This window comes from Penicillium antarcticum (assembly GCF_028974205.1).
Source record: "Penicillium antarcticum strain IBT 31339 chromosome Unknown utg000008l_segment0_segment0, whole genome shotgun sequence".
Lineage (NCBI taxonomy): Eukaryota > Fungi > Ascomycota > Eurotiomycetes > Eurotiales > Aspergillaceae > Penicillium > Penicillium antarcticum.
In genome coordinates, this window is record NW_026695306.1 from 1193741 (window position 1) to 1219548 (window position 25808).

The 25808-nt window shown below is 49.3% G+C and overlaps 6 protein-coding genes across 6 annotated transcripts; 4 read left to right on the forward strand and 2 right to left on the reverse strand.

Moving 5' to 3' along the window:
- Positions 1-1299: 1299 nt before the first annotated feature.
- N7508_007983 (glycoside hydrolase family 72 protein) lies at positions 1300-2919 on the forward strand (the record flags this gene model as incomplete). The annotated part of the gene is made up of 1 exon (XM_058466047.1): positions 1300-2919. The coding sequence occupies one exon, from the start codon at positions 1300-1302 to the stop codon at positions 2917-2919; it is 1620 nt and encodes a 539-aa protein (XP_058317375.1).
- An 850-nt stretch (positions 2920-3769) lies between these two features.
- On the reverse strand, positions 3770-5530 carry N7508_007984 (uncharacterized protein; the record flags this gene model as incomplete). The annotated part of the gene is made up of 4 exons (XM_058466048.1): positions 3770-4495; positions 4583-5125; positions 5188-5334; positions 5396-5530. 4 exons carry the CDS (start codon positions 5528-5530, stop codon positions 3770-3772), a joined length of 1551 nt encoding a protein of 516 aa, XP_058317376.1.
- Positions 5531-6371: 841 nt separating this feature from the next.
- On the forward strand, positions 6372-7905 carry N7508_007985 (uncharacterized protein; the record flags this gene model as incomplete). The annotated part of the gene is made up of 2 exons (XM_058466049.1): positions 6372-6652; positions 6711-7905. Coding segments are annotated over 2 exons (1476 nt in total), but the record flags the coding sequence as incomplete, so codon positions are not given.
- Positions 7906-8360: 455 nt separating this feature from the next.
- N7508_007986 (MFS transporter/fungal specific transcription factor domain-containing protein) lies at positions 8361-13101 on the forward strand (the record flags this gene model as incomplete). Its single annotated transcript, XM_058466050.1, has 9 exons — positions 8361-8861; positions 8915-8975; positions 9033-9265; positions 9322-9718; positions 9781-9912; positions 9971-10043; positions 10746-10844; positions 10896-11457; positions 11512-13101. The coding sequence occupies 9 exons, from the start codon at positions 8361-8363 to the stop codon at positions 13099-13101; spliced, it is 3648 nt and encodes a 1215-aa protein (XP_058317378.1).
- A 373-nt stretch (positions 13102-13474) lies between these two features.
- N7508_007987 (putative C6 transcription factor) lies at positions 13475-15895 on the reverse strand (the record flags this gene model as incomplete). The annotated part of the gene is made up of 3 exons (XM_058466051.1): positions 13475-14603; positions 14665-15498; positions 15546-15895. 3 exons carry the CDS (start codon positions 15893-15895, stop codon positions 13475-13477), a joined length of 2313 nt encoding a protein of 770 aa, XP_058317379.1.
- Positions 15896-20011: 4116 nt separating this feature from the next.
- Positions 20012-25534, forward strand: iml1 (GTPase-activating protein IML1; the record flags this gene model as incomplete). The annotated part of the gene is made up of 1 exon (XM_058466052.1): positions 20012-25534. The coding sequence occupies one exon, from the start codon at positions 20012-20014 to the stop codon at positions 25532-25534; it is 5523 nt and encodes a 1840-aa protein (XP_058317380.1).
- Positions 25535-25808: the final 274 nt, after the last annotated feature.

The following is a 25808-nucleotide window of genomic DNA, read 5'->3' on the forward strand; positions in this document are numbered from 1 at the left end:
GGAACACGACATGCTTCCCCGAAAGAGACGGACCCGCCTCTGACGTGATTGATAGTCAGGGGTAGCCGCATCTACAGACCTGAGCTATAGTAAGGTACTAGCTGCTAGTTACTAGAGAACGGAATCACTATTTTTGTAATGTACTTCGTACCCTGGGTGTGCATGCATGAGATAGAGCTCAGCGGTAAAGACGGGCCGTGTGTACATGCAGATATTGGACCAAGAGATATAATGTATCAATGTTGCCTGCTGTGCCGTCTGATCGCCCCTGTAAATTTGATGTTCCGTGTTGTAGTTTCGACCCACCGATCGATGGAATCACATGCAATAGCAGGAAGATCAATTGGGAGATAAGGTTTGAGGTTATTCTGATTAAGATGTCAATTTCGTAGATGAGTGCTATAAAATAGTGGAATGGATGGTCTTTTTGAGACGGCATAGGCAGCAGGGATTTGATGTTTCGGATGTGATCCAGAGCCATGAATTGGATATAAAGGGGACTGTAACTTTGACCCATACCCACTGACTTGGATAGTCCGTGCTCTCTATGGAGTACCAAGTAAGCGACATCGTGAGACATTCTCAATAGTTGTATGCTATGATTTACGGAGTAGGGTAGAACACAAATTTGAGAGTAGCCATGTGCTGACCACATTGGATCAGGAATGGAGACCGCCCAGACTGCCCAGACTGCCCAGACATAGGCATACCGAACGGCATCATAAGCAAGCATTGATCATCCCTTGGCGAGAGACAAGCTTTAGAAAGTGACGCACTTCAGGTCATCGGTTTACATTCACATTCCACACTGAACTTGTAACAGGAAAAAGGGAAAAAAAGGGATGTCAGCCCGAAATTGAGTAAGAAAGCGGTCCACCACACCCTATCAGGGTCCAGGGTCTTGAAAGGCCCCAATTGCCAATTACTAGTCAATACCATGTTTCAGGGGGTTTGTAGTGGAAAGTGGCAAAACACCGTGAAATGATCCACAGGGGAAAGATACAAGTGGGGACTCAGGGTCAACAGGGACCAATGATGTGGGACATCAAATCTATTCTCTACTATCACCACCAATCGTTCACTGTGATTTGCTGTACCTGGAAAAGGAACATACACAAATATACACAAAGAACGCAAATAAACACCAATAGACTGTACTGTAACTTCCGCACAGCCCGGTGATGCGTACACCCCCCTACTCCACTGCCATCCCCTTCCAGCCCTTTTCTTCTCCAAAGCCCCAATTCCTCTTCTTTTTTCATACATTCGCTTTTGTGTTGTCACTCATTACTATACACAATGAAGACTTCCATCATTGCTGGTCTCACCCTCTTGGGTGCGGCCATGGCCGATGTCCCCAGCATTGAGATTAAGGGCAAGAAGTTCTTCTACTCCAACAATGGCACCGAGTTCTACATTCGTGGTGTTGCTTACCAGCCTGACTACACCGCCCGCAACGGTGCCTCCGGTGATGCCAAGTACACCGACCCTCTCGCCGATATCGACAGCTGCAAGCGTGATATCCAGTACCTGACCGAGCTCCGCACCAACGTCGTCCGTACCTACGCTGTCGATCCCAGCAAGGACCACGATGAGTGCATGAACGCTCTCGCCGATGCCGGTATCTACCTGATCACCGATCTGTCTTCGCCCACCGAGTCCATTGTGTCCGACGACCCTACCTGGAATGCCGACCTCTTCACTCGCTACTCTCAGGTTGTCGATGCTTTCGCCAAGTACCCCAACGTTATCGGTTTCTTCGCCGGAAACGAGGTCTCCAACAAGGTTAACAACACCAACTCCATGGCCTACGTCAAGGCTGCCGTCCGTGATATGAAGTCCTACATCAAGCAGAAGGACTACCGTTCCTCCCTCTCTGTCGGTTACGCCACCGACGACGACCAGACTGTTCGTGAGCAGGTCTCCAACTACCTCGTCTGCGATGACGCGTCCGACTCCATTGACTTCTTCGGTTACAACATCTACGAGTGGTGCGGTGACTCCACCTTCAAGGAGTCCGGCTACTCCGAGCGTACCGAGGAGTTCAAGGACTACCCCGTTCCTGCCTTCTTCTCCGAGTACGGCTGCAATGAAGTGCGTCCCCGCAAGTTCACCGATGTTCCCGTCCTCTACGGTGACAAGATGAACGACGTGTGGTCCGGTGGTATCGTCTACATGTACTACGAGGAAGCCAACAAGTACGGTCTGGTCTCCGCCGACGGCAGCTCCGTCAGCACCCTCCCCGACTTTACCAACCTCTCCAAGCAAATGAAGTCCGCTACCCCCACCGGTGTCGCCATGAGCGACTACTCCGTCTCGACCACCGTCGGCCGCAGCTGCCCCACCATCGGCTCTGACTGGAACGCCGCCTCCAAGCTGCCCCCATCGCCCAACGCCGACCTCTGCGAGTGCATGTACAACTCCCTGGAGTGTGTCCCCGTCGACGATATCTCCACCAAGCTGATCACCAACACCTTCTCCTACCTCGGTGGTGTTGATGGCGTCATGGACGGTGTGAACTCCAACGCCACCAGCGGTGAGTACGGTGCTTACTCCATGTGCTCCACCAAGCAGCGTCTCGCCTGGGCCATGAACCAGTACTACAAGAAGAACAAGTCCAAGGCCGGTGCCTCCGCTTGCGGCTTTAATGGTGCTGCCTCCACCCAGAAGACCACCACCGCCTCCGGCTCTTGTGCTACCCAGATGAGCGCTGCTGGCTCCGCCGGCACTGGTGCCGTCTCCGGTGGCCTTGCTGCCTCCTCTGGTGCTGCCGCCTCTGGCTCCAGCTCCGGCAGCGGCGCGACCTCTTCTGGTATCGCCGTGGGCACTGTTCCCCAGTCTGTTCACATTGGCAGCTGGCAGGCCGGTGCTTACGCCGTTGCTGCTATTGCCTCCGGTGTCTTCATGATCATGCTTTAAACTTGTTTTTATAGCTTGATATATATATTCCTTGGTTTAGACTGTTGTCGGTTGAGTCCTTTTTGCTCCCGCAACGCCATTTCTTGGATGTTTCTTTTTGTAACATTGTCGTACATAATTCTATTTAAACAGCTTAGCAGGTGTTCATTTTTCTTTTTACCATTTCCAAAATTTACTGCTGATCTCATATCAAACTTTATTCCCGTGTAATCCTTACATCTACTTCGTACTGTACTGTCATTTAGTCTGGCACTTAACCCGAATCCACAATCGATCTATATTCTCCACATGGGTGAAAACAGCCCCAGCAGCATATCAAGCTCGGCATGCCGAGATCGTCGGGGCCGTCAGAGTGGTTCCCTTCTGGCTGGACCGCATACTGTCAAACACAAAATTTCAATGGCGAAACCTAAATACTGCAAGGCTTTAGAGTTTGCATACCTTGTATTCTGATACACTTGTTTGCTATGTCTTATCATCTAAGACCCAGTTTGAATCGTGATGTCCATTTCATACCGTGACAACCAGTCTATATCATGATTTCTTGCCCGCATGTAGCTAATTAGAATTCGAGCTCAGAGATACCCTCCCTCAAATCGGTCGACGAAACACCATAATCTTAGCCGGCTATCGTGATTTGGCCTGGGCATGGGGATTCAGACCAGACACAATACAGTAGGTGTGGTTTATATGTATGGCAGTATTGGGCAGCAAAAGGCCTGACCAGGCACAGTATTGTATAGCCAGGTATCTGAAATTAGCATTATAACTACTGTACTGCATGTAAAGCCCCAAAAATCCAATCATTCTCCCAAAGACACACTATATACCACTCTCCACTCGCCTATACTTACTCCCCAACCAACCGTTCACCCTCCTCACTGGACCCCAATCCCCCAAACCTAATCCTCCTTATCACCTCCCCCTTCCACATAAGTAACATAACAAAGAAGAAGGAAACAACCGCAAAAAAAGCCATCATCCCATAAACCCACCCAACCCCAACACCCTCTACCCACCCGTCAATATAAAACCCAATAGTCAACCCATAAACAATGCGATAAGCCCCAACAACAACCCCCACCTCAGCAGGATACCCCTTGAAGCACTCAACAATATAATTAACTGTAACAGGCACACTCCCAAGAGACCCAATCGTAACAATGAAAACCCCCAGCGCAAGCACCATATAATGCAGATTATACTGCAACGCTGCCCCGAAAATCCCCAATCCGATTGGATTAAGCACAAGACTGGGAAGCCACAACACGTGCAGTCTATACTCGGGCTTCCAGACTCCGTTGTTGAAGCGCCGTGCCAGGTAAAAGGGTACTGAGTCGTTGAGGCAGTGGCCGTAGAATTGGACGACGATTATGCCTATCCAGTGGCTAAATGTGAATGCTGCGTTTTGTTCCAGGCTGAAGCCGTACCCGCCTGCGCTTACTGGCTTCTGTAGCCACACTGGCGTGAGGGCGTTCACGCCTACGTAGAAGCCGAAGGATATTAGGGTGAATGTACCCATTATTATTGTTGCTGGGCAGAGGCCTATTAGGAGGGGGGTTAGGCCGATTTGGGCCTGCGGTTTTATGTTAGATTGGACTGCATTGGATTGGATTGTTTTTGGGTTGGGTATGGTGGGTTGGGTATGGTGGGTTGGACGTACTGTTTCTTTCCATGTTGTCGGCCCTACAACCCGGTTGCCAGGGAAGAATGTCGCGATTCGATTGGCAATTCTCCCGTTTGGGATATCTGGGTTCTTTTCAAAGCACGTACGATCAAAACCAGTTTCTTCGAGGAAGAAGAAGCAGCAGAGCAGTGTGAATCCTAGTAATCCAACCGTCCACCAGAACTCCACCGGGAAGAAAGAGTGCGCAGAGACGAATCCGGAGAACGTAGGTCCGGCAATAGTCCCGAACAAGAAAGCCATATGCAGAACAGTAAATGCACGACCCCGCTGATGCAGAAAGAATAGATCGGTAACGATACGCGGTCCAAGTACTGTAGGCACTGCGCCGAAGAAACCGGCAAAGAGCCGCGACATCACGTAGGGAATGTAATTTTTCGGGTTTGTCATCACCGCACCCCAGATCTGACATACTGTTGTGCAAGCCACACACCAGAAGATTACAGAGCTGCGCCCTAGTCTGTGTGCAATTGGGGCGAAGAAGAATGGACCAGCCGCCATGCCTGCTAGGGCGGCTGAGTTCTGGGGTTTGTTAGATTTGGGGAAACTATTGGGTTGAATTTGGATAGATGGTTATGACGCACTGCGTATGATTCTTCAATCTTTGATTTGTTGTATAGCTTTTCTTGGTCAGCGAGGTTGAGTTGGCCGGACAAGGGCGCGATTGCGCCGGCAAATGAGGCGAGGCATAATACTGCTAGGATCATGTGCTTGCGGTGTTGACACCAGCTCTAGAAGAGGTCAATTAGTCGGGACCAGAAAGGAACATTACATATCAAGTATTATGCATACCAGAGGGTCCCGGGGGTGGGTACTAGGCTTGGGGATTAGGACGACGTGAGCATGTGCTACATCGTGATTGTCCGCTGGTGACAATTTCGAAGAAGAAATGGATTTCTCAACATCTGGGGTTGCTTTTGTGTCCATTGTGCACTGAGGGAGCTGTTGGGCGTCTAAGGCCAGGTAGATATTTGTGGTCAGTGTTGACAGGTCACTCTATCCCTTTTTTTCGGAGGTTTCTTTTTTTTAGCCCTGGCTATTACTATGGCTTGGCGGGCCTGATCCATATCCTTAATGTGCCAAGCTCTTTTGCCGAGCTCTTGTACGCGCTGGGGAAAGCTCGAATGGGGACGCGTCAGCTTGAGTGGTCTTTCGGGCCTGGTTGTGGGCTTGGGGTTATGCTGGTAGTAGGGTAGGGCATATATAGTATGAAGATCATTTGGAACATCTTGACTAGATTTATAGATTTATAACAGGCCAATATGTTTTACTCGAATGACTTCAGCATTGTCAGTGTAGGTCAATTGCCGAGTAGACTGGGTCCGCGAACTTGGCCTGAGACTTCAGGTGTCGATTGCCAACACAACCATGGTCACGGGTATCCTGATTGCCTATAGAGGCAGTGTAGTCTTCACCTTGTCACCTCTGAGATCTGAACATTGATTTCGATACAATGCTCTACGGTGGTAATTTTCAAGCCAGCATATCAACGCAGCCGAATTAAACCCCTCTGCTTACACGTGACGGGGCTTGGGCTTAGGATAAAGAGAGGAGAGGTGATATTGGTGCACGCTGATTTCTCCGACTCTCGAACTCACCTCACTCTCAACCAAGCCTCATTGTGGACATCTCCGACATCTCCCCAACGCTCAGAGGTTAATAAGCAAGCGGGCCGTGCAGACCTCGGGAGTCTCCCCGCCCTGCATGGTGGCTGTGCCAAAGGAACCTGGTCCTGTCAACTTAACTCTACTTTGACGGCTGTCGAGGTATCACAATGGAGCGCGAGATCTGCAATGATACTGCTCACTCTTTATCCAAGCTGTCCCTGTCTCGGCCCGAGCCGGGCACGGGCACGGTCAAGCGCCGACTGTTATTGATATACATCCATGGCTTCATGGGCTCCGAAGCTAGTTTCCATGACCTGCCAGCACACGTCCATGATCTGTTGACTGGGCTACTGAGCGAGTCTCATGAGGTGTTTACTCGCATATATCCTCGATACAAGTCTTACGGTGAGATGCATGTTGCAGCGGAGCAATTCAGTGCTTGGTATGTAATCACGTCATTGGATGAGGTGTTTGAGTGGTGTATGAGCTGACAATCGCAGGCTATCACCACACGAGGCGGATGACTTGGATGTCATCTTACTGGGACACAGTCTTGGCGGGATCCTAGCAGCTGATGTTGCCCTTTTACAAGCAAGGGACCACCAACCAAAGCATCGCATTCTAGGACTAGTCAACTTTGACGTCCCCTTTTTGGGACTACATCCGCGTGTTATTCCAACTGGAACTATGGGCTCGGTCGCAAAGAAAGACCCAGCAGCTGAAGGCAAGCTAGCGGGAGAGCAAGAATCGCTAGGCATGCAACCCGCCTTCAAACCTGGCACTTCAAATCCGAATTTCGATCCCCCATTCATGAATGATGTACGCCTGGTTGATCGTGGATTTTTCAAAGGATTGATGCATTTTGTCAACAAGAACACAGACAACCTCTCACGATCAATATTTGACCGTGTTGTGTCGTCCTTTAAACATGCAGGTTGTGTCAACAACTATCCGGAACTTCGCCGGCGGTACCGACATCTGGCAGATCTGGAGGCTGCTGAGTCTAGTCCTAAGAGAGTACGTTTCGTCAATTACTACACCGCAAGTACTGGCCGTCCGCCAAAGCCGCCAAAGCCACCAAAGCCCCCAAAGCAGAAGAAGACCAAGTCTTCAAAGAAATCGGAGGACACCGAGGACAAAGAGTCAACGCCGGCCTCCTCAGAGCCCTCCGAAGACCCTTTAGAGACACCAAGTGTGTCTGAAGAAGATAAGACATTGAATTCAACGAGCGAGGTGTCACTCGAAGGACAAGAACTAAAGTCCACTCCTTCGAATTCTACTTTAGTCGAAGAAACCAAGGATGAAAAGACCAATGACGAGAAGCCCAATGTCGAAAATGAGCACCCAACAGACACAACAAGTCTCGCCTCATCCATCTCAACAGACCAAAAGGAGGCTCAGTCCACATCAGAAAGCATTTCCATCACAACCTCCGTGGCCTCGGGGTCTTCAGAAACCTCGAAAGATAACCTTCGCAAGTTCATTCTCTTGCCATCGCATCATTGGAAATTTGAGAGAAATGCTTACTGGCACCCTATATTAATGGAAGGCATGGACGAAGTGATAGCGCATCAATCTATGTTTATTCCCCAAGGTGCAAACTACGACCATCTTGTCGGAGATACTGTCTCTCTGATTGAACAGTGGATCCAGAGTGATTTAAGTCGACGATTTCTTCTCGAGAATCTTGACTAGATGCTGAATACATGAATGATAACACTACCCACACACAATTCATGGCCCTGAAATAGATTGTACTTCAGGAAGATGTTTACTGGGTTCGGCATGCGGTAGCCGTTTTCAGCCACCCGCCAACCATCCTATTGTCAAAGCCCCGTATAAATCCAATTATAACTCCTAATTTGTTATTCAAAGCTTCTGAATGACCCAAAACACCAAATGCAACCCAACCAAATACTCGGCCACGCACGCCGATCGGCACGTCAAACCGATCCACATCGGAGCAAAAAGCTCCACGGGCGAAACACCGAGCTTCGGCTACATGTCCAAGTCGCCGAAGGTCCCTCCATACAAAAGAACCACCAAATCCTGCATTCTTAATCTTATAAAAACGCTTCACAGATAATAGACATGCGCTTATCGTTATTGCACCAGCTATCCACACCAAAGCCACTCTAAAACCTGCCATCATGCAAACAGAACAAGACCTCGAACCCCAAAAACAAGAATCCAACCCGCAAATCAATTCTCCCCACGACTCAGATGACGAAGAATTAGCGCTGAAACCCCAGCCTTCAAATTCCTATGACATCCCAACATGGCGCAAATGCCTCATCCTCTTCGTCGTCAGCTGGATGACCCTCGCCGTGACTTGCTCCAGTACTTCTCTGTTACCCGCAACACCAGAGATCGCAACCGAGTTCTCAACCACGTCGGAGATTCTTAATGTCACTAATGCGGGCGTGTTGATTGCCATGGGTTTTTCGTCGTGTATTTGGGGTCCTCTCACCAACCTCTTTGGGCGGAGGAATGCTTATAATGCTGCTATTCTTGTGCTTTGTGCTTGCTCCGCTGGCACGGCTGTGTCGATTAATTTGCATATGTTTATTGCGATGCGCATTTTGAGTGGGCTTACCGGGACATTTTTTATGGTTGCTGGACAAACTATTATTGCAGATATCTTTGAGCCGGTTTGTTTCTTGGTCTGGGGTTTGGGGTGTATTGTTGCTGACGATCTATATAGACTGTGCGCGGAACTGCTGTTGGTTGTTTTATGGTTGGGTCTGTTAGTGGTCCTGCTATTGGTATGTTCGATTTATATAGATGGTGAGAGTTTGCAGGCGCTAAATGTCGTTGAATAGGACCCTGCGTCGGTGGAATTATTGTCACGTTTGCGCAGTGGCGTATTATCTATTGGCTGCAATTTGGCATGACATTACTTGGACTCATCCTCTCTCTGCTCTTTGTGCCAAGTATCCAAGAAAAGAAGCAAATCAGAGATCTCGACAAGCGTCGCGGACTCTGTGAAGTGCTCGGCATGTTCAATCCCCTGCGCATCTTTCGTCATTTCATCTATCCCAATGTCTTACTCGCAGTGAGCATATTCCATCTACTCTACCAACCCCAGCTACTAACAAATAACGTTACCAGTGCTTCACTTGTGGTCTTCTGGCTACATTCCAATATGCCATTCTCACCTCAGCGCGCTCAATCTTCAACCCACGCTTCAACCTTACATCTCCGCTCGTCAGTGGTCTCTTCTATCTTTCACCAGGTATAGGCTTTTTGCTCGGCAGTGTTATTGGAGGCAAGCTATCCGACCGCGCCGTTAAAAAATGGATCATTAAACGCAACGGTGTGCGTTTGCCCCAGGACCGACTCAACAGTGGCCTTGCAACGCTATTTTGTGTTCTCCCAGCTGCCACTTTGATCTATTGTTGGACTCTGGAAGAAGAGGTGGGCGGGATGGTTGTGCCCATTATCGCTGCTTTCTTCGCGGGCATGGGACTTTTGGGTGCTTTCAATGGTTTAAACACATACTCGGCTGGTGAGGCAATTATTCATGCGTTTAGCTGTCAGTCCTCGAACTATTTACTAACAAACTTACAGAGATGATCCCGCAACACCGCTCAGAGGTTATCAGCTGCAAGTACATCGTGCAGTATATCTTTGCGGCCGGTGCGACGGCAGCAGTTGAGCCATTAATTGGTGTTATTGGTGTTGGATGGACATTTACGATCTGTAAGTCTCTAGTGAGGATCACATCTAACGTTATACCCCATTTATCTTACTATCCTAGGTGTTTTCTTCGCCATAATCAGTGGATTCTTGGTCCTCATCATCACAAAATGGGGCATCGATATGCAGCGATGGTCTGAGAGGAAATTCAACCTCGACACAAAAGCTTAACGACACGCATTTTTGACTTGCATTTGCAGCTTTGCATGGATCGACATAGCGTTGATTGATAGATTGCGATAGATATGACTTTTGATTCGGATACAATAGACAATACAGGATATATTACTGACTGTGATTTCCAGAACTAATAATACTTAGATAAAACGACTCTATGTAACAAATCTTCAGATCAATATCCTGCCCCGACCTCGGGATAGGCCCATTAGTCAGGCTCGGCAAAGACCGTCAACCTCCGAACCCTCGGTAGAGATCCCCAGACTTCTGATTGCATTCGTTTCCTTCCTTCACGGGCACACAGCTTACAAAAATGGCTCGGAAAAGACGTCTTCCTTCATCTGAGCAGGAAGAAGAAGATCGAGGATCACAAAAAAGAAAATTTGTTGCGTGCGTATCATATCATGCATTCCTCCACGCTGAAGTCACATAGCATTGACATTCCCCACAGTTGTCAAAGATGCCACACACATAAGATCAAATGCTCCGGAGATCAACCGTGCAGGAAATGCTGCGCTGTAGGGTGTGCGGATGAATGCGCATATTTGTCTCGAGATCGTCAAGTGAAAGTCAGCGAGAAGTACGCGGAGCAGGCCACCCTTGTATCAAAGTTTGCATATCAAGCTTGGATCAGCGGCTAACACGACCGCTATAACTAGCTATCTCGACCAGATCCTGGCAGAGAATCAGCGACTCAGAGAACAATCAGTTATTTCGGCGCAAGTGACCGAGGCAAATGACCCTACGCGTCCAGAGAGGTAAATCCTTGGCTCAGACCATGTCCAGAAACAGACTAACCGTAATGATAGAGGTCCCTCAAGGCAAACAGATGCCCCAGATGGAACGGGTATCCAGAACCCACTTATTGGAGATCGGGCCTGGTTCCACCGATACGATCCCTCCTCGCCGCCCATCTATATCGGCGAGGCAGCATGTTCAGCATTCGCAACTCGGTTCCGAAGGTTCTTGATGGGCAACAGTGCTATGCCGCATATCCCCAGAACACAGTATGAGCCTGAAGAGATCATTGCTGCAGCCAATGAAGCCGATATTCAATGGCCGAGTCTTCATCATGCGCGGTTGCTGGTTCGGATCGCAATTCATCAGATTGGGCATTTGTATCACCTTATGATGCGCAAGTCGACGTTGGATAAACTGGAGGAGATATATCAGAAGAAAGAGTTTGATTGCACTGCTAATAAGTGCAAGTTCTTTGCACTTTTCGCCTTTGGGCAGGCATATTCCATTCGATCTGAGCCGAATTCCGGGTCGAGAGTACCTGGCACGTCGTACTTTGCTCGATCCATGGGATTGGTTCAGATTTTGCCGGAGAGAACAAGTATCACACACCTGGAAACGTTGCTTTTGCTGGTAGGTTGTTCAACATATACGTCTAATGGCACTATCAACTGACAAGATTTCAAGGGGCTCTTTTCATACTATCTCAACCGGCGACACTCTGCATATATCCTAATAGGAAATGCCATGCGAATGGGCCTAACCATCGGACTCAACCACAACATCCCAGAATCCCAGCTTATAGACCCAGTCGAACGCCAACACCGCATCAGAATCTGGTGGACCATCTACATGTTCGACCGAATGTGGGGATCAAAAATGGGCCTCCCAATGCAGATCCTAGACGAAGACATCCATGTCGACATGCCATCAACAATATCTCCACGCTGGCGCCACGAAGAAGAACTCTCCGACACAGACTACATGACAGCGAACATCAAGCTCGCCCGAATAGTCGGCGAAACCATAACAAAGCTCTACAGCCGGCGCAAATACCAAGAAACATTCCTACAGCGTGTGCAGAAACTCCTCAAAGCTCTAAAGAACTGGGTCGAAACCCTCCCGGAATCTCTCAAGCTCAACATGGAAGACCTAGAATCAAGCAAGAAACCCATCGTCTCACTGCATATGGCGTTTAACCAATGCATCATCCTAACGACGCGTCCAACTCTGCTTCACCTCCTAATGACATTACGACAACATCAATCTGTTGTCAACCCGTCATCGTCATCCAGGCCTGTAGCCCATACCAACGTTCATGGACCTTCACATGCACATACAAACAACGATGCCGAGACCGAGACCGAACCACTTCTCTCTTCTGCAGCCGCAGAAGCAACAGCTACATCTGCACCAGCACCGATATCAGTATCCCAACCAGTCCTAACCCTAAGCGAAGCCTGTATCCACGCAGCCCGCCATTCCCACTCGATGATCCTGACCCGCTGGATAAACGGCACAATGCCAACATTCGGCTACTTCCACGCTCACTATCTCTTCTCCTCAGCGCTGATCTTAGCAATGTCCAGCTTCGTCCCAACCGGGACACCTGCAGATATGACCGGGTTCGATTCTGCCTTGGATTTATTAAGGTCAATGACTGAGAATGGGAATTTGGCCGCTGCAGAATTTTATCATAATCTCGAGCAGGTCAAGGTTTGCTTGGATTCTTTTCGGGGTGTTGGTGTCGGTGTTGGTGCTGATGCAGGGGGGATGATTCCGCACCCTCGTCGGAGTCAGGGTAATCATACTCAATCGGATATGGCGGCTGCAGGTAGTGGTCATGGCGGTGCGACTCTGCGACATGCGTCAGACCCTGCATCGGGACTATTTGGGCCTGTATCCGCCCCTGCATCTCATTCTCGATCTGGCCCAATACCATCGGTGATACAATCGGTATCAGCCACTACATCCGATCTGGACACTCTGCCCACATCGGCCCCGACACCGCTTGGTACATCATCATCTGTAGGTCCGATCCTACCAGCGCCGAATGAGTTACTAGGTCCATATGGACAAACAGTTCACAGCCAAGCGACTGATCCTTATAGTTTCCCTGCAAGGGATACTGTCAGCGGGTATACGACGGAGATGGCGTTCCTAGAACCGACTATGCAGGATTTCTTGGCGCAGTCTGATATCGATCTTGGGCTGTTGCATCCTGTTGATGCTTTCTTTAATGAGGCGGAGAATCTTTATACGTGTCATGAGTTATGACGGGGTTGATTTGGTGATATAATATCTTACGATGTACAGCCTTTGTACCATTAGCGTTAATCTCCGCAATCCTCATTAAACTTATATAGATTAAAATTTGCAGACGCTTTAATTGCGGAATCGCTGCAGTTCAATACTTTTTCGTCATTCCCGGACGCTTTGATCCGGGCTAGATGTCATAAGAGTCGACACTCATACTATCTTCGAGCATGTAATGAAGCTTCATCCCTGGCCCTAGCACTCAGTCTTGTATCCCGCGCCGGAGATAACGCCTCTAACGCAAACCAAAGAAAAGAACAATGCACCCCAAAATGATACCCACATTCGCGAAATGAGGACATAATCAGAAATGAGAACTCCACATGCAAATCTATCATGACCGCACGTACACAGCAGTGGGCGCAAGGAGTTCAGAATCAAAGCCAAACTTCGACCCATGCCGCGAGAGGATATCCATACAGACCAACCAGGCACGTTGCGAGGAAGGATCTTTGGCAGACATCTCATTTAGCCAATAGGTCGCTTTCTGAACGCGTTGGATGAGGCTCGCGGCCTTGTGTGTACCCAGGTGAGTGCGGGTGAACAGCTCCACAAAAAGGACGGTTGTCGACTGCATGATATTGTGAAGAATGCACCACCATGGAGCGATACCATACAGCCAAGAGCTGTCTGCCTCGTCAGGGAGGAGGTCGAGCATTTGACACGCGGACTGGACGCAGATCGTCGCCATGTTGTCGCATATTGTTCCTGGGGTTCCTTCTGCTGCAGTCTGGTAGAGACGGAGAGAAGGTTGTGTGATGATCAATTTAGTGGCATAGAATCGGAGGGCGAGACTGGAACGTTGCTGTGCGAATCTCTGGGTTGCACTTGCATTTGGAATTGCGAAATGGAATTCGGCTGGTAGATGAGAAAGCCAGTCGTCAGCATGGTCATTGAATGTAGCAATTGTGCTTTCGATCTCGCGACATGACATCCGTGTTGCTCTAGGGGCATACAGCATGTTAATCGCCTCTCGTAGGAGATGGGCTAGATCCACTGCATATAAGAAGTAAAGTGAAGTATTCGGTGCTAGACCAGTGTGGTGTATCTGACTTTCCACCATGGCTTGGGGTGTTCGGGTCTCCCACTTTGGTTGACTGGGTCCCGCTTGGATCGAATTCTTGCGACCCGCACCACCTTGTGGTGGAGTCGAGGTGCTATCGGAAAGCAAGGAAGTGAAGAATGCACCGCGAGTCTCTTGGCTGGTGATAAGCTGCACGACCCGATCATCCCAGAAATCCTCTTCTCCGAATGGTACTGGGAGAGGTGTCGTGCAAAATATTTCTTCCATACTCAGAGGACGACCTGTCATCTCGCACAGAACTGTATCAAGCATGAAAAGCGCCCACCATAGTCGGTAACGGAATTCTTTTGAGAAGTGTGGAACGCTCTCGCTCTCGCTCCGGAGATTCAGACCCATTGTCACCGCTGATCGAATCGCGATCCCAATAATTCTCCAAGACCTAAAAATGATGTTACACATTAGAACATTGAGTACACGCACAGAAAACCCAAGAAACCAACCTATTGATTTGACCAATAGACAGAAGATAGAAAGCAGCCAATCCCTCAACCTGCACTTGCTGCAGGTCAGGGTGATCCAACAGTGCGACCTTGCCGATGCTCAGATTCCACGCTCGTGCAAAAAACGTCTGATGGTCATCCTGATCCGGCCGGAGCTGATCTGTGAGGTGTGAATGTCTCGTCGCAATAGCAAACACCAAGTTCAGCAATGCCAGCCATCTTTTGCCAGGTCGCGAATTCGGGTTCGAATAGAAGGATCGGTAATGATTCAGGAAAGTGGCCTTGCCAAAGATCGGAAATGCAGGATGCACAGCGTGAAAGTAAGCGTCAACGAGGTTGTCGGCAAGGTGTTGGGGAGGCCAGCGTGTAAGGTCGACAGGATCGGGCACGGAAATATCTGAATCGTCTTGGAAGTAGTTCACGGAGGATATCGCAGGGCGTTCAGGGGTCTCCTTGATTGGTGATGAGCTATCTTGATCGAGGTCGCGTTTGAGTCTGTACAACCATGCCATCTCCGAGTGTTCACCAACGAACCCCATAGCCTGTATCTTGTCATCACGATTATAGTCTTCCTCTGTATAGTCTGCAGAACCAAGCGGGAAGACCGGGGCGGCATCTGTAGAGGGCAATGAAGGGTTCACCTGCTGAGTATGGCTTGGCGGAAGGGTGGGCGAGTTAGGAGCAACAGGAATGGATTGGGGGAGCGGAGTCCGAGAGCTCATTTCCGTCAGTGTCTGATCCACCAACTGAGATGACGAAACATCTAGCCTGGGATAGATGTCACGGAGCAGTGATTCAAGCGAGTTGACCTGCGATGTCAGATCATTCAACTGCCTATTCCTATTAGAAGCGTCCTAAGATGTGGTCAATGTGTTACCCACTTCGCCATCTTCTCCTTCTTCCGATCGCCATAAGAACACCCAACGCCCGCATCTCGACATCGATGGCAGACTGGACGATGTCCACTGCATTTGGCCTTTTGGTCACGACAGTTTTCACAAGCTCGGCTGACACGACCACTGGCCGTCCAGTTGGTGCGCTGGGCATTTCGCGGGATGGCAACTTTGGCATTTACTCGATCGCCTGGGGGAGTGAACGAATCTTCCGGGACAGCCGCCTCGAACGAAGGCAGAGCATAATTAGGCACGACCCAGTCTGTATTGAACAATGCCGACTCGTCCACCAGTTCGGGATATTCGGAATAGGATGGGGCGCCGAAGTTGGCACTCATTATGAGGGTAGATATAAGGAAGGGGAAATTCAGTTGGGCGCTAAGAGAAATTCGAGCGGGGGGTTTGCCCCTTGTACTGTGAAAAATACAGTATGGCCATTATGGCCTCACATTTACACTCGAATCATCTCAGATTGTTTGGCCGCAGTGCTTCTCTGTGGTGTGGTGGATGTGTTTCCCGTCCATATTTGCCACATCCGCATCAAAACGTTCCCAACCCGCAATTGTAAGTATTTGCAGGACGTGAAGATATTCACGGAAGACAACGAACATCAGTTCGATTGTTACTGAATTTCTGATCAGTTTCCTTGGGGTTTTTGGACACTACTCCATACTGGAATGAATGGAATGTGAGCTGCACGTTGTCTGTAGTTGACGCCTATGGCGTCCCGGGGACATCTTATAGCTTACTTTGGAGGATCGACTGGGTCAAAAACGATCTGGTAGGAGTGGATTATCCATTCAATAGCCTACCTGCAAGCTGGCAAATGTAGGAAACCTGTGGTTCTCGTATTGATTATAAAATCGCCGTCACGTTGCACGTTCCAGGTCGCCTTAGCCCTCTTTCAGGCTGTGTTCTGGAATTCCAATCATGACATCGTGTCTTTCATATTCAGGTTTCACTTGTCCAAACTCTTTTTGACCGCGTGAAAGTCTGGCAAGAAACACGATGAATCATTCCCATCGAATTCACTGGCTTGGATGGTCACTCTCGGACTGCAAACAGGTAAGATTAATGCTTAGGTCTCCTCTCCCTTGAAGGGTCTTGAAAGTCGTTGCTGTGCTTTCAGCTCCACGGAAATGCTAATCTCTGAAGTGAGCAGAACACGACTGGGTCAAATGCCCAATACTCTTCGCCACCGTCGTCTTCCGCGCGATGCGTTGATACTCAACCACCCTCCTGATGCCAAATCCACACAGAACCTTCCCCATGCCTTTCCATCATTTGGGAATTGATTTCAACATGAATTTGGTTTCTCACAATGCCGGACAGCGGCCAAATGATTCGAAGATGGCTCTGTTGCTGAGTATCTTGCTTCAACATTACAGCTGGTTTTCCCTTGCTGAAGAGGCTAGTAAGTGATTTTTTCTGAGCTTGCAGTCTGGCCCAGTCACAGATGTTTCGACAGTCGAGAATATCTTGCAGTCGCGCTGATTTAGGATATATTGATGGTTTTCGACTGCTAGATGACCATACTGGAGTTGAAACTGCAGAATCGTGAGGGAATCGTGAGGGAATCGTGAGGGTCGTCAGAAGACCCGCAACGCGGATTTGACACAAAGTCGTGATAGTAAGTGAGTTTCTTTCTGATGCAGAGACTTCGACGAGACTGATCAATCTCGACAACAGGGCATCATTTTTGATGCGGCTGGTCATCTTCACGAGATCATGAGCTGCCACTCCCACACGTACACCCACCCACCTTCGACACGGACGCAACACGACATAGATGGGACACAAGAATCTGTAATGGACTATATGCCATTGAGATGGTTCAAATTGAAATGTGTCAAGAGCAACACTTCATACTGTCAACTGACACGTGCGGAACGCCTCTGTCCCGGCATCATCATCAACCATATCATCAGATGCGGCTAGTTCTTTGCAGAAAGCCAGCCAGTATCCGTCCAAGAATTTGGATTCGTTGGAAGTCCTCGAATCCAGGGTGTGAAAAAGGTTCGATGTGGTTTTGTTTGTGTCGACACAATGAAACTGGGCATCATGCGACGAGAACTGCAATCAATGCCCTGGACATTGTATACAATCAAGCCATTGGAGAAGCCCAGCCTTGAGATACCAAGGGACATATTGCGCCGTTGATGATGTATCGAGATCCAGTGGCGAAATGTGGCGCGTGTTTTGAAACCTGGTCCCTGTTATGTCTGGACAGTTCAAGACACACGAATCTTATCCAGGCCCAGGCTTTGCTCAACATCAGGGGTCCAGGGTTCAGCGATACATCAGGGGTGGCGTTGCTCGACTTGCCCGGTGACCTGCAAGATGTTGAGAACAAAGTCCACAATATCGCAACAGGCTCCATGGATAAGAAGCACTTCATCAAAGGATTCAGTAGTTGTTTCGTGGTGGAAGTGAAAGTCCATAGATCGGTGCCGAATCGTGAAGGGTGCTGGTGCTATTTGAGTCAGTGCAAGTTGAGATGAGTGGCCTAGAATCATGGCGTATATGGCAAGACCTAATATTGTCCTACCACGGGGGGCCATAACAGTCAGATTTAAAGATCCCAGGTCTGTTCGTTGGGAAGATGAAGGACTATGCAATTTTGATAAAAAAGCTTGACGCGCCACCTGGTTGCATTGCATCTCAAGGGTTGGCACTGCAGCGCGATGAGTACAATCAGCATCGACAACAAAGCCGAAGAAGTGAAGGAAGGAGATTTTACCTGAATAATATACCTTACTTTCATCTCGTGGTTGGCAGTTTCCACCATTCATGATATGCTTGGGATCTCCAGGGTGACACACGACGCGCTGGTCTATCAGTTGGTGTGACAATTCAGAGGCCTGGGGCTTCACCCATCTGTTTCGATCTTCAATTATCCTCATTAGTCAGCTCTGGTTTATCGAGCTGGTGGTTGTTTTCGATGATAGCAGGCCAGTGCGGCGTGGAATCCTAATGATTAGCCACTGTTGGTTAGCAAAGGAAAGAGACGGGGCCTCCAAAGGACTGCGACCGGCTTCTGTTGCCTTTTCGGGGTGTTCAATGTGCCAGAATCATCATCAGGACATTATTGTGGTAGCAAAAGCGATGCACAACCCAGCAGGAAAAGAGAGAATGCAAAGAAGGGTTGACGGGACAAAGGCGAGAGCGGGTGTACTACCGGAGATCGATTCCGTTGGTGTCTGGGCCAATAAGACATGATGTTCGCCCCATTCTGGCTGCTGAGAAGTTCCCTTTCCGCTTTCAAAAACACCCATACGGTTATGCAAATAGTCTTGGAGATCCAAGGGATTTTCGAAGAGATTTCGGATTGGAACGAACAGGGGGGTTTTGGCGAGCCAGCACACTCAGCCTTACTGGGGTCTCAACAGGGGTGGTATTCCACCCGCGCAGGTCTCTCGGTCTTCAGAACTTTCCAAGGCCTTAACAAGTTTGGCCAGATCAATTCTAATTTTGACTTATTCGCCTGACATGAGATTCTGAAAGGACTAACTGGCTAAGGCTTTGAGGCTCCTCTCAATCCCTTTGATAACCTCCACGGACGTTCAGAGCCAATTGTATTGGACAGAGAACTCGCCTCTTCGCATTTGTTAAATTGGTATTTCGCCCCCAATCATTTGGATTGGAGAGATTTGGCCACAGACCTGACAGGTTAAGCTTGGTCTGAACGGCCATAAAAATAGAAGGTTTCGACGCTAATTCGCTGAAGTGCTGCGAATCATGTCTATTAGTTATGTCCGGTAATGCCTCTAATATCAGGCCCTTATTGCAATGATCGCCACTCTTCCTCCCCTGTCTCAGTTTCTCCAATTGTTCGGGTCGACCACCCATTAAATTGACAATGATGCTTCCATGACACGGCTGGACTGGACACCTGAGGCCGAATTCAGCAAAGTGGTTTTTTTTTCAAAATCAATTGTTTAGTGAGGCAATGGCCCGAAGGATCAAGTTTTGAACAGACCGGACGCTGAAGGTGGTCTTGTTGACGCATTGGCGCGAACTATGGGCTACCCTGGTGTTCAATGTGAGTCTATCGATAAACCCCAAACTACTGGCATGCACGCAGGAAGGCGGTTCTACCAATTTCCAGCTTCATTGGCCAATATGAAGACTGAATGATTCCCTACCCAGTCTTCCATCCGCCCTCAGTAGGTAGGGAGATAAATAGTAAGTGATCACTTCATTTCTGTAAAGCTCTATTATCGCTATTCCTAGTCTTATATATTGAAAAACAATGACACAATATCAATCTATGTTTGTGTCTGTGAACCCAGAACTGTAAGTATACGTCGTCGTCGGTGCATGTCATGCCTCAGGCAACGTGATCATGTGACTTTATCTCCGCAGGCCTCTGGATAACCGCCCCATGAGATCGACATCATAGAAGCATTCGAAATCTCTGAACCCAAAGCCAATGATATGCAAGCATAGATAATATGTCCTTGCGCGGCCCCATGCGGCGGTCGCATCTGCGGCAAGTGAGCGCGGCGAGCTTGGAGAGCAGCTCCACCCACTCACTGGAGGCCTCACATCATCGCGACGACAATGATACGACCACAGATGAGCGAACCGTCAAGCTGTCTCCAACCAATTTGACTCGGCACCAATTTGCACTCTGGGTGCATGATGAAATGTTCTCGCGTGAAGAGGTTTTGTTGAACCCTTCGGCTTTCGGCGAATCCGGAGTCCAAGTTGGGGATGTTGTCGAGATCTTGCCCGTCCGGGCATTTGGCGACATGGGCAGTTACGCTCTGAAATCCGAGGCGGCGCCAAAATCTATACGTGAGCACGCTGAACTGAACTCGTCATCTCAGGCGGACAGCACCTCGAAATTCAAGACTCCCTTGCAGAGCCGGTGTCTCTTTGTGGTGAAAGCGCTCCCACCGGAAATCAAGGCTCGTCATCCGCAACTGGAGATTTCCGTGACCAACAACGTTGCCAATATTTTTGGCTTCAAGAACAGGACTCAAGTTCTCCTTTCGATTGTAGACCGCGAACAATGCGCGGCGTCTCATGTCGATATCGCGTTTCGCGACCAATACATGGTCCGCTCAGACATGTGGAGGCTCGTTATGTCAGAACTGGCAGATAAGATCGTCTATAAGGGACAGAAAATTATGTTCATGGGAAGCATCAAAGCCACTGTCAAGAACATCTTCATCCGAGAGAAGAAATGCCTCTCAGGATACTTTGCTCCAAGTACTATCCCTGTTTTCCGAAGCGAGTCTGCCAAATATGTTCTATTTATCCAAATGTCACGGGAAATGTGGGATTTCGATTCCGAAGGCACCGGTGACATCTTGTTTAGTCGAGTTATCAACGGCTTTTTGCCTGAGCTCTTCAAGAGATGGGCTAACTCTGACGCAAAGCATCTGGTGACTATTGTCTTATTCACTCGAGTCGAATACGATGCGCCCATTCAGCCAAGCCATGCTAAACCCAGCGCTGGGAATTTCAGTACTAAATCTGGGCCGAACAAGAATCCGACTCGTGACTTCTATCGCGTGGTTGTCAATGATATGGCAAGTGGACACTGGACAACCATTCTTGACGAGCTCAAAAAAGAATTTAGAACCTTCTTGCGAGATGTCTCAATCCTGAAATCAGATGACATTGAGGCTGCATCTGGAAGTGGGCTCAAGATACCTTCCAAACCAAACATGGCAACCATTGCTGGACGCCCCACTACGGCCTTGCGAGGGAATATTCTAGAGGCCATCCATCTTGCCTCTGCTCATTTGGCTTTCGACCACATCGATCGGGACATGGTACACACAGGTACTTCAATCATTGTCATTACACCCGGTAGTGGCGTTTTCGAGGTTTCTTACGAGTCATTGGCTTCTACAACGGAGGCACTTGCAAATCGTGGCATAGCCATTGACTTGGTTTGCCTGAGTCCGATGCCTCTTCACTCTGTGCCATTGTTTAAATACAAGGAGCCGGTGGAGCAGCCATCAGGCGTTACAGGAGATTCTAGTTCCAGTGACATTCGAAGAAATGCCCCTTCACCTGAGATACACCATTCCTTATCAAGTGTTGTCAGCAGATCATCCTACCTCTCTCCGAGCTCATATTTGTCTGCAACGAGAATGAGGGAACGTGCAGCTCCTCAGGCTAAAGAGTGGAGCTATGGTATTCCACATTGGCTTGATATTTCTTACTGGAATCCTGAAACCTACCGAGAGGCTCGAAGAATCCTAAAGAAAGATCCCAACGCCCCGATCTCTTCAACTGTCACTCGCCCATCCAAGGCATTTACACCACGAGTACGCATGTATGAAATTCAAATGATGGGGGTCATGGAAAGTGAACAGTCAAATATCTCGATTCCGTATCTTGCCGAAGGACGTGGTGGTGGAGTGAGGCCTCGTGTTCCCTGGCCTGGATACGGCCAATTATTAAGCCATCCTCCCCCTAAAACTCGCTTTGCCAATTCTTTGTCCTTGAAAGCGCCACATAGTGACAGTCTACGGCCAGGGTCGTTCATCCAAAATGCTTCTCAACACTCAGCAGACTCGCAAACCCAAGAACTTCCCAACTCACGAAAGTCCGTGATGGCTTGGATGGACCAATACGATGAAAATCTCTTTACTGTCTCCTCGAAAAAGCGTCAAATCCACAGAACCACCAGACAAAAGCGGCCTAGTGAAACAGAAGTTCAGGCAGCCGCTGCTGGAGTGCATGAACGGCTTTCCGCCCGCTCAATTATGCGACTCCGTGATCATGAAACAAACCCAGCAGAGGATGATGAGTCTTCGCTGCCGGGACCTCGAAGGATTGACTCCATGACAACGATGAAACCCAAAGGTCCGGGCTCGATCAAGAGTATGTCTCCCAAGAAGCCAGCATTGAAGAAGACGCCTACACCAAAGGCTTCACGAATTTCCAAGACTATCAGTTTCGCACTTCGGGGTTTGAGTGCCACCCCTCCAAGAGCTCAAGCAAGCACGGGAATCAATGTGGAGCATGCGAGTGCTCTGCCAGCTGTAGTATCCAGAACTCCAGCTGGGTCAATCTCTGATTCAAGAAGTATAGCTTCTTTGAGTCCATCAGAAACAACGTCCACTCAAACTGCCATTGACGTGCCTTCAAGACCTCCCTCGCCTGGGAAGCCTTCACAGCCTCACTCCAAGCCAATTTCCATCAAGATACCCCCGAAAAATTCGCCGAAGGAAATCGAGCAAGCAGAGCGTGCAGGGACACATGGATCATTGTCAACGTCTGTAGCAGAGATATCAGCTCATGACGTTGGTCGTGATCAAAATGAAGGCTCCTACCGGGATCACAAAATTGAGTTCAAACTCAACCACAGTCCACGCGAGCCATCTGCGCCTGCGCGCAACTCACCAAGCAAGGCTTTGTCCCCTTGGGTTCGCTCGGTCAACCCTTGTAACACTCCTAAGGATGTGCTAAGAGATACTAGCTGGTTTGGCCGTTGGCAACATGCTTATCCTCGGCCACCGCACGTGGCTGTCGTCAAGTGGAAAAGTTTGAAATCGCCCGCAGTCCTTCCATTGACGACCGAGGAACTACCAACCGCGAGTGTGCTTGCTTCGGAGTATCTGCAAACTCCATATCGTGTCTTTCCGAATGAGGACTCTGAAGGTATAGAGGCACCAAAGACCCGAGGTATTCTCATACGGGAAATGATCTCACTGCGACTCTCTCATGGCTTCCAGATCGTTGTTGGAAAGAATGTGGCCGAAGTATCAGGACAGCCGGCGCTTGAATCATTGAATGTCTTCGATTCTCGAGGACTAGAACGAGACGGCTTGACCGTGTTCCTATCCAAGGGTAACACTATTCACCGACTTGTCTGCGTTCAAGGAGGAGAGGTTGAAGTGACACGATTCACGCATCAAAACTCTGCTATGCTCATATGCCCTAAGAAGGCCACCTTTACCCTCTATCAGCCGGCCATGAAGACGATTCTAAGCCCGGAATACGAAATCAAAGACATCAAGCTGGATCCAACTGCCGAGGAATACAATTGGAACTATGCCGACAACTACGTGGCTGGTCACCGCGACTACCTCCAGAACCCAGCACAGCAACTGCATTTCTGGCGAGTCCGTTATGTGCTCATTCCGCTCCAACTCTATCCCAGTTCGCGGCGCCATCTACAGTCGTTCAATGAGGACAACGAAGAAGAAATTCATTTGCTTGGTATCAGCCAGCTGACCCATATCTGGCAACGGTACAAGTATGTGTCGCCGGAAGAAAAGCTGTTCGAGACTTCGAATCCCAAGACGGATCAAAACCCCCTCAACATCATGTACCAAACTCGCAATCCATCGGAAATTGTCACTGCAGAGCTTGATCGATTGCTTCTGACAGATCCAGGTCTTGACAACGCCCCTGCTCAGCTCCTACCTGAGTCAGAATTGCTGGAGAGGTCAAGCATCAGTCTTTCATCGTTGGCTCAAATTATTCAAGGCGAGAAGGGTGTACGAATGATGGATCGACGCTGGCATTGGAGACTGCACTACAACTGTTTCATTGGCTTTGAGTTCACCACATGGCTTTTGCAAAACTTGCGCGATATCGATACCCGCGAAGAAGCAGTGGTTTTCGGAAATGAATTGATGAAACATGGTCTGTTCCAGCATGTGGAGAAGAGACATAATTTCCGAGATGGTAATTATTTTTACCAAGTCTGTGCCGATTACCGCGTCACTCGTCCAGAGTCGCGAGGAAGTTGGTTCCCTCAACTCAGAGCAGCAGACAAATCAATGCCATCTACGCCAGCCATTGGAACTGCAAAGGAGTCTCCTGCCAGTCTCCATGCGCGATCAGACAGCATTGACGAACGCATACCGCAAACTCCCAGTACTCCTTCCAAGGCCAAGAACAAGGTCGCCATCATGTTGTCCAAATCTATGAAATATGATGTCGATCCGCGCAAACGGTCCAATCGGCCTGAAGTCATCGACCTCCACTATGACCGATTGCACAACCCGGAGAACTGCTTCCATATCGAGCTCAGCTGGATGAGCGCAACTCCTAAGCTGATCGAAGACACGGTACTCTCATGGGCCTCAACCGCCGAGAAATTCGGCCTCAAGCTAGTCCAAGTACCTATAGCCGAAGGCTGCGCCATCGACAAAACGCAACCATTCCGCAAACCCTACGAGATAAAGCTGAAGCTTCCACCACCAAAGGCACCCCTCCACACAGTATTCAACAGCGCCTCATTCGCGCAGCCAGGGCCCCCGGACCCTAATTACTACCAGAAGGCAATCCTCCGCAAATTCGACTTCGTCTTAGATTTTGAAGCCTGCTCCGCATTCCCAGCAGACGTGGAAGTCTCCTACTCATGGGGAAAACCAGACTACCTGTATCCGCAGTTCATCCACCGGACAGGTAGCCTCCTAGCCCAGATCACCAACGAAGGCGACTTCCTCCTACTAGCCAACCGACTCGTAAGCACGCGCGGAACAGCAGGCCGGGACGCAAACCGCTTCGACCACAGTCGCTCCGACTTCCGAGGCCGCGCAACAACAACCCACGATAACCTCGACCGGGTTTCGCCTCGCCTGTCCCCGGTTACACGGCCTGTCCACGACATCGGCAGTCCGATGATCGGATCCAATGCCTCCAGTATCGACTCTGCAAACCTTTACCGCGCCCCGGAGCATATCCTTAACGGTCTAGATGAGTTTTGTAAGGATGAAGCACAGTTGAAGCAATTCTATTCGGAGTCGCATGTTCGTCCTGCTTCCACCAAGGTGGAGCCTGCCACTACGAATCTGATGGATGCGTCTATCCCGTCACTGGAGCTTCCGGCTAGTGTGGTCAGTCATCACATCTCGCCGCCGCCGGGATTGCCGTCTCGTGTGACGCATGATTCGCGTGAGGGACTGAAGTCGCCGGAGTTTACGCGGGCTAGGGCTCGTGCTGAGAGTCTGAGCTACATGGGCAGTCCTAGAAGTGGGAGCCTGCGACCTTTGATGTAATGAAAGATACCCAATTTGTTCTGATAGGTTTGTTCACAATTGAAATGCAAGTCTAGTCATGAGATAGTCATATCCCTTACAATCTCAACGTCTAGTATAGATAGCTTGTAGACTAATCCCCACCCATGTCCGATCTCAACAGGAAAAATCAAAAGACAAACGCCATACCCAATCCCATCCCGGTCCAATACACCCCCACCGCTAACACCAAAGCCACAACACCCTTTAGCCTGATCTCTCTATTTCAGCCGATATCCCAACCAGCACTGCTGGT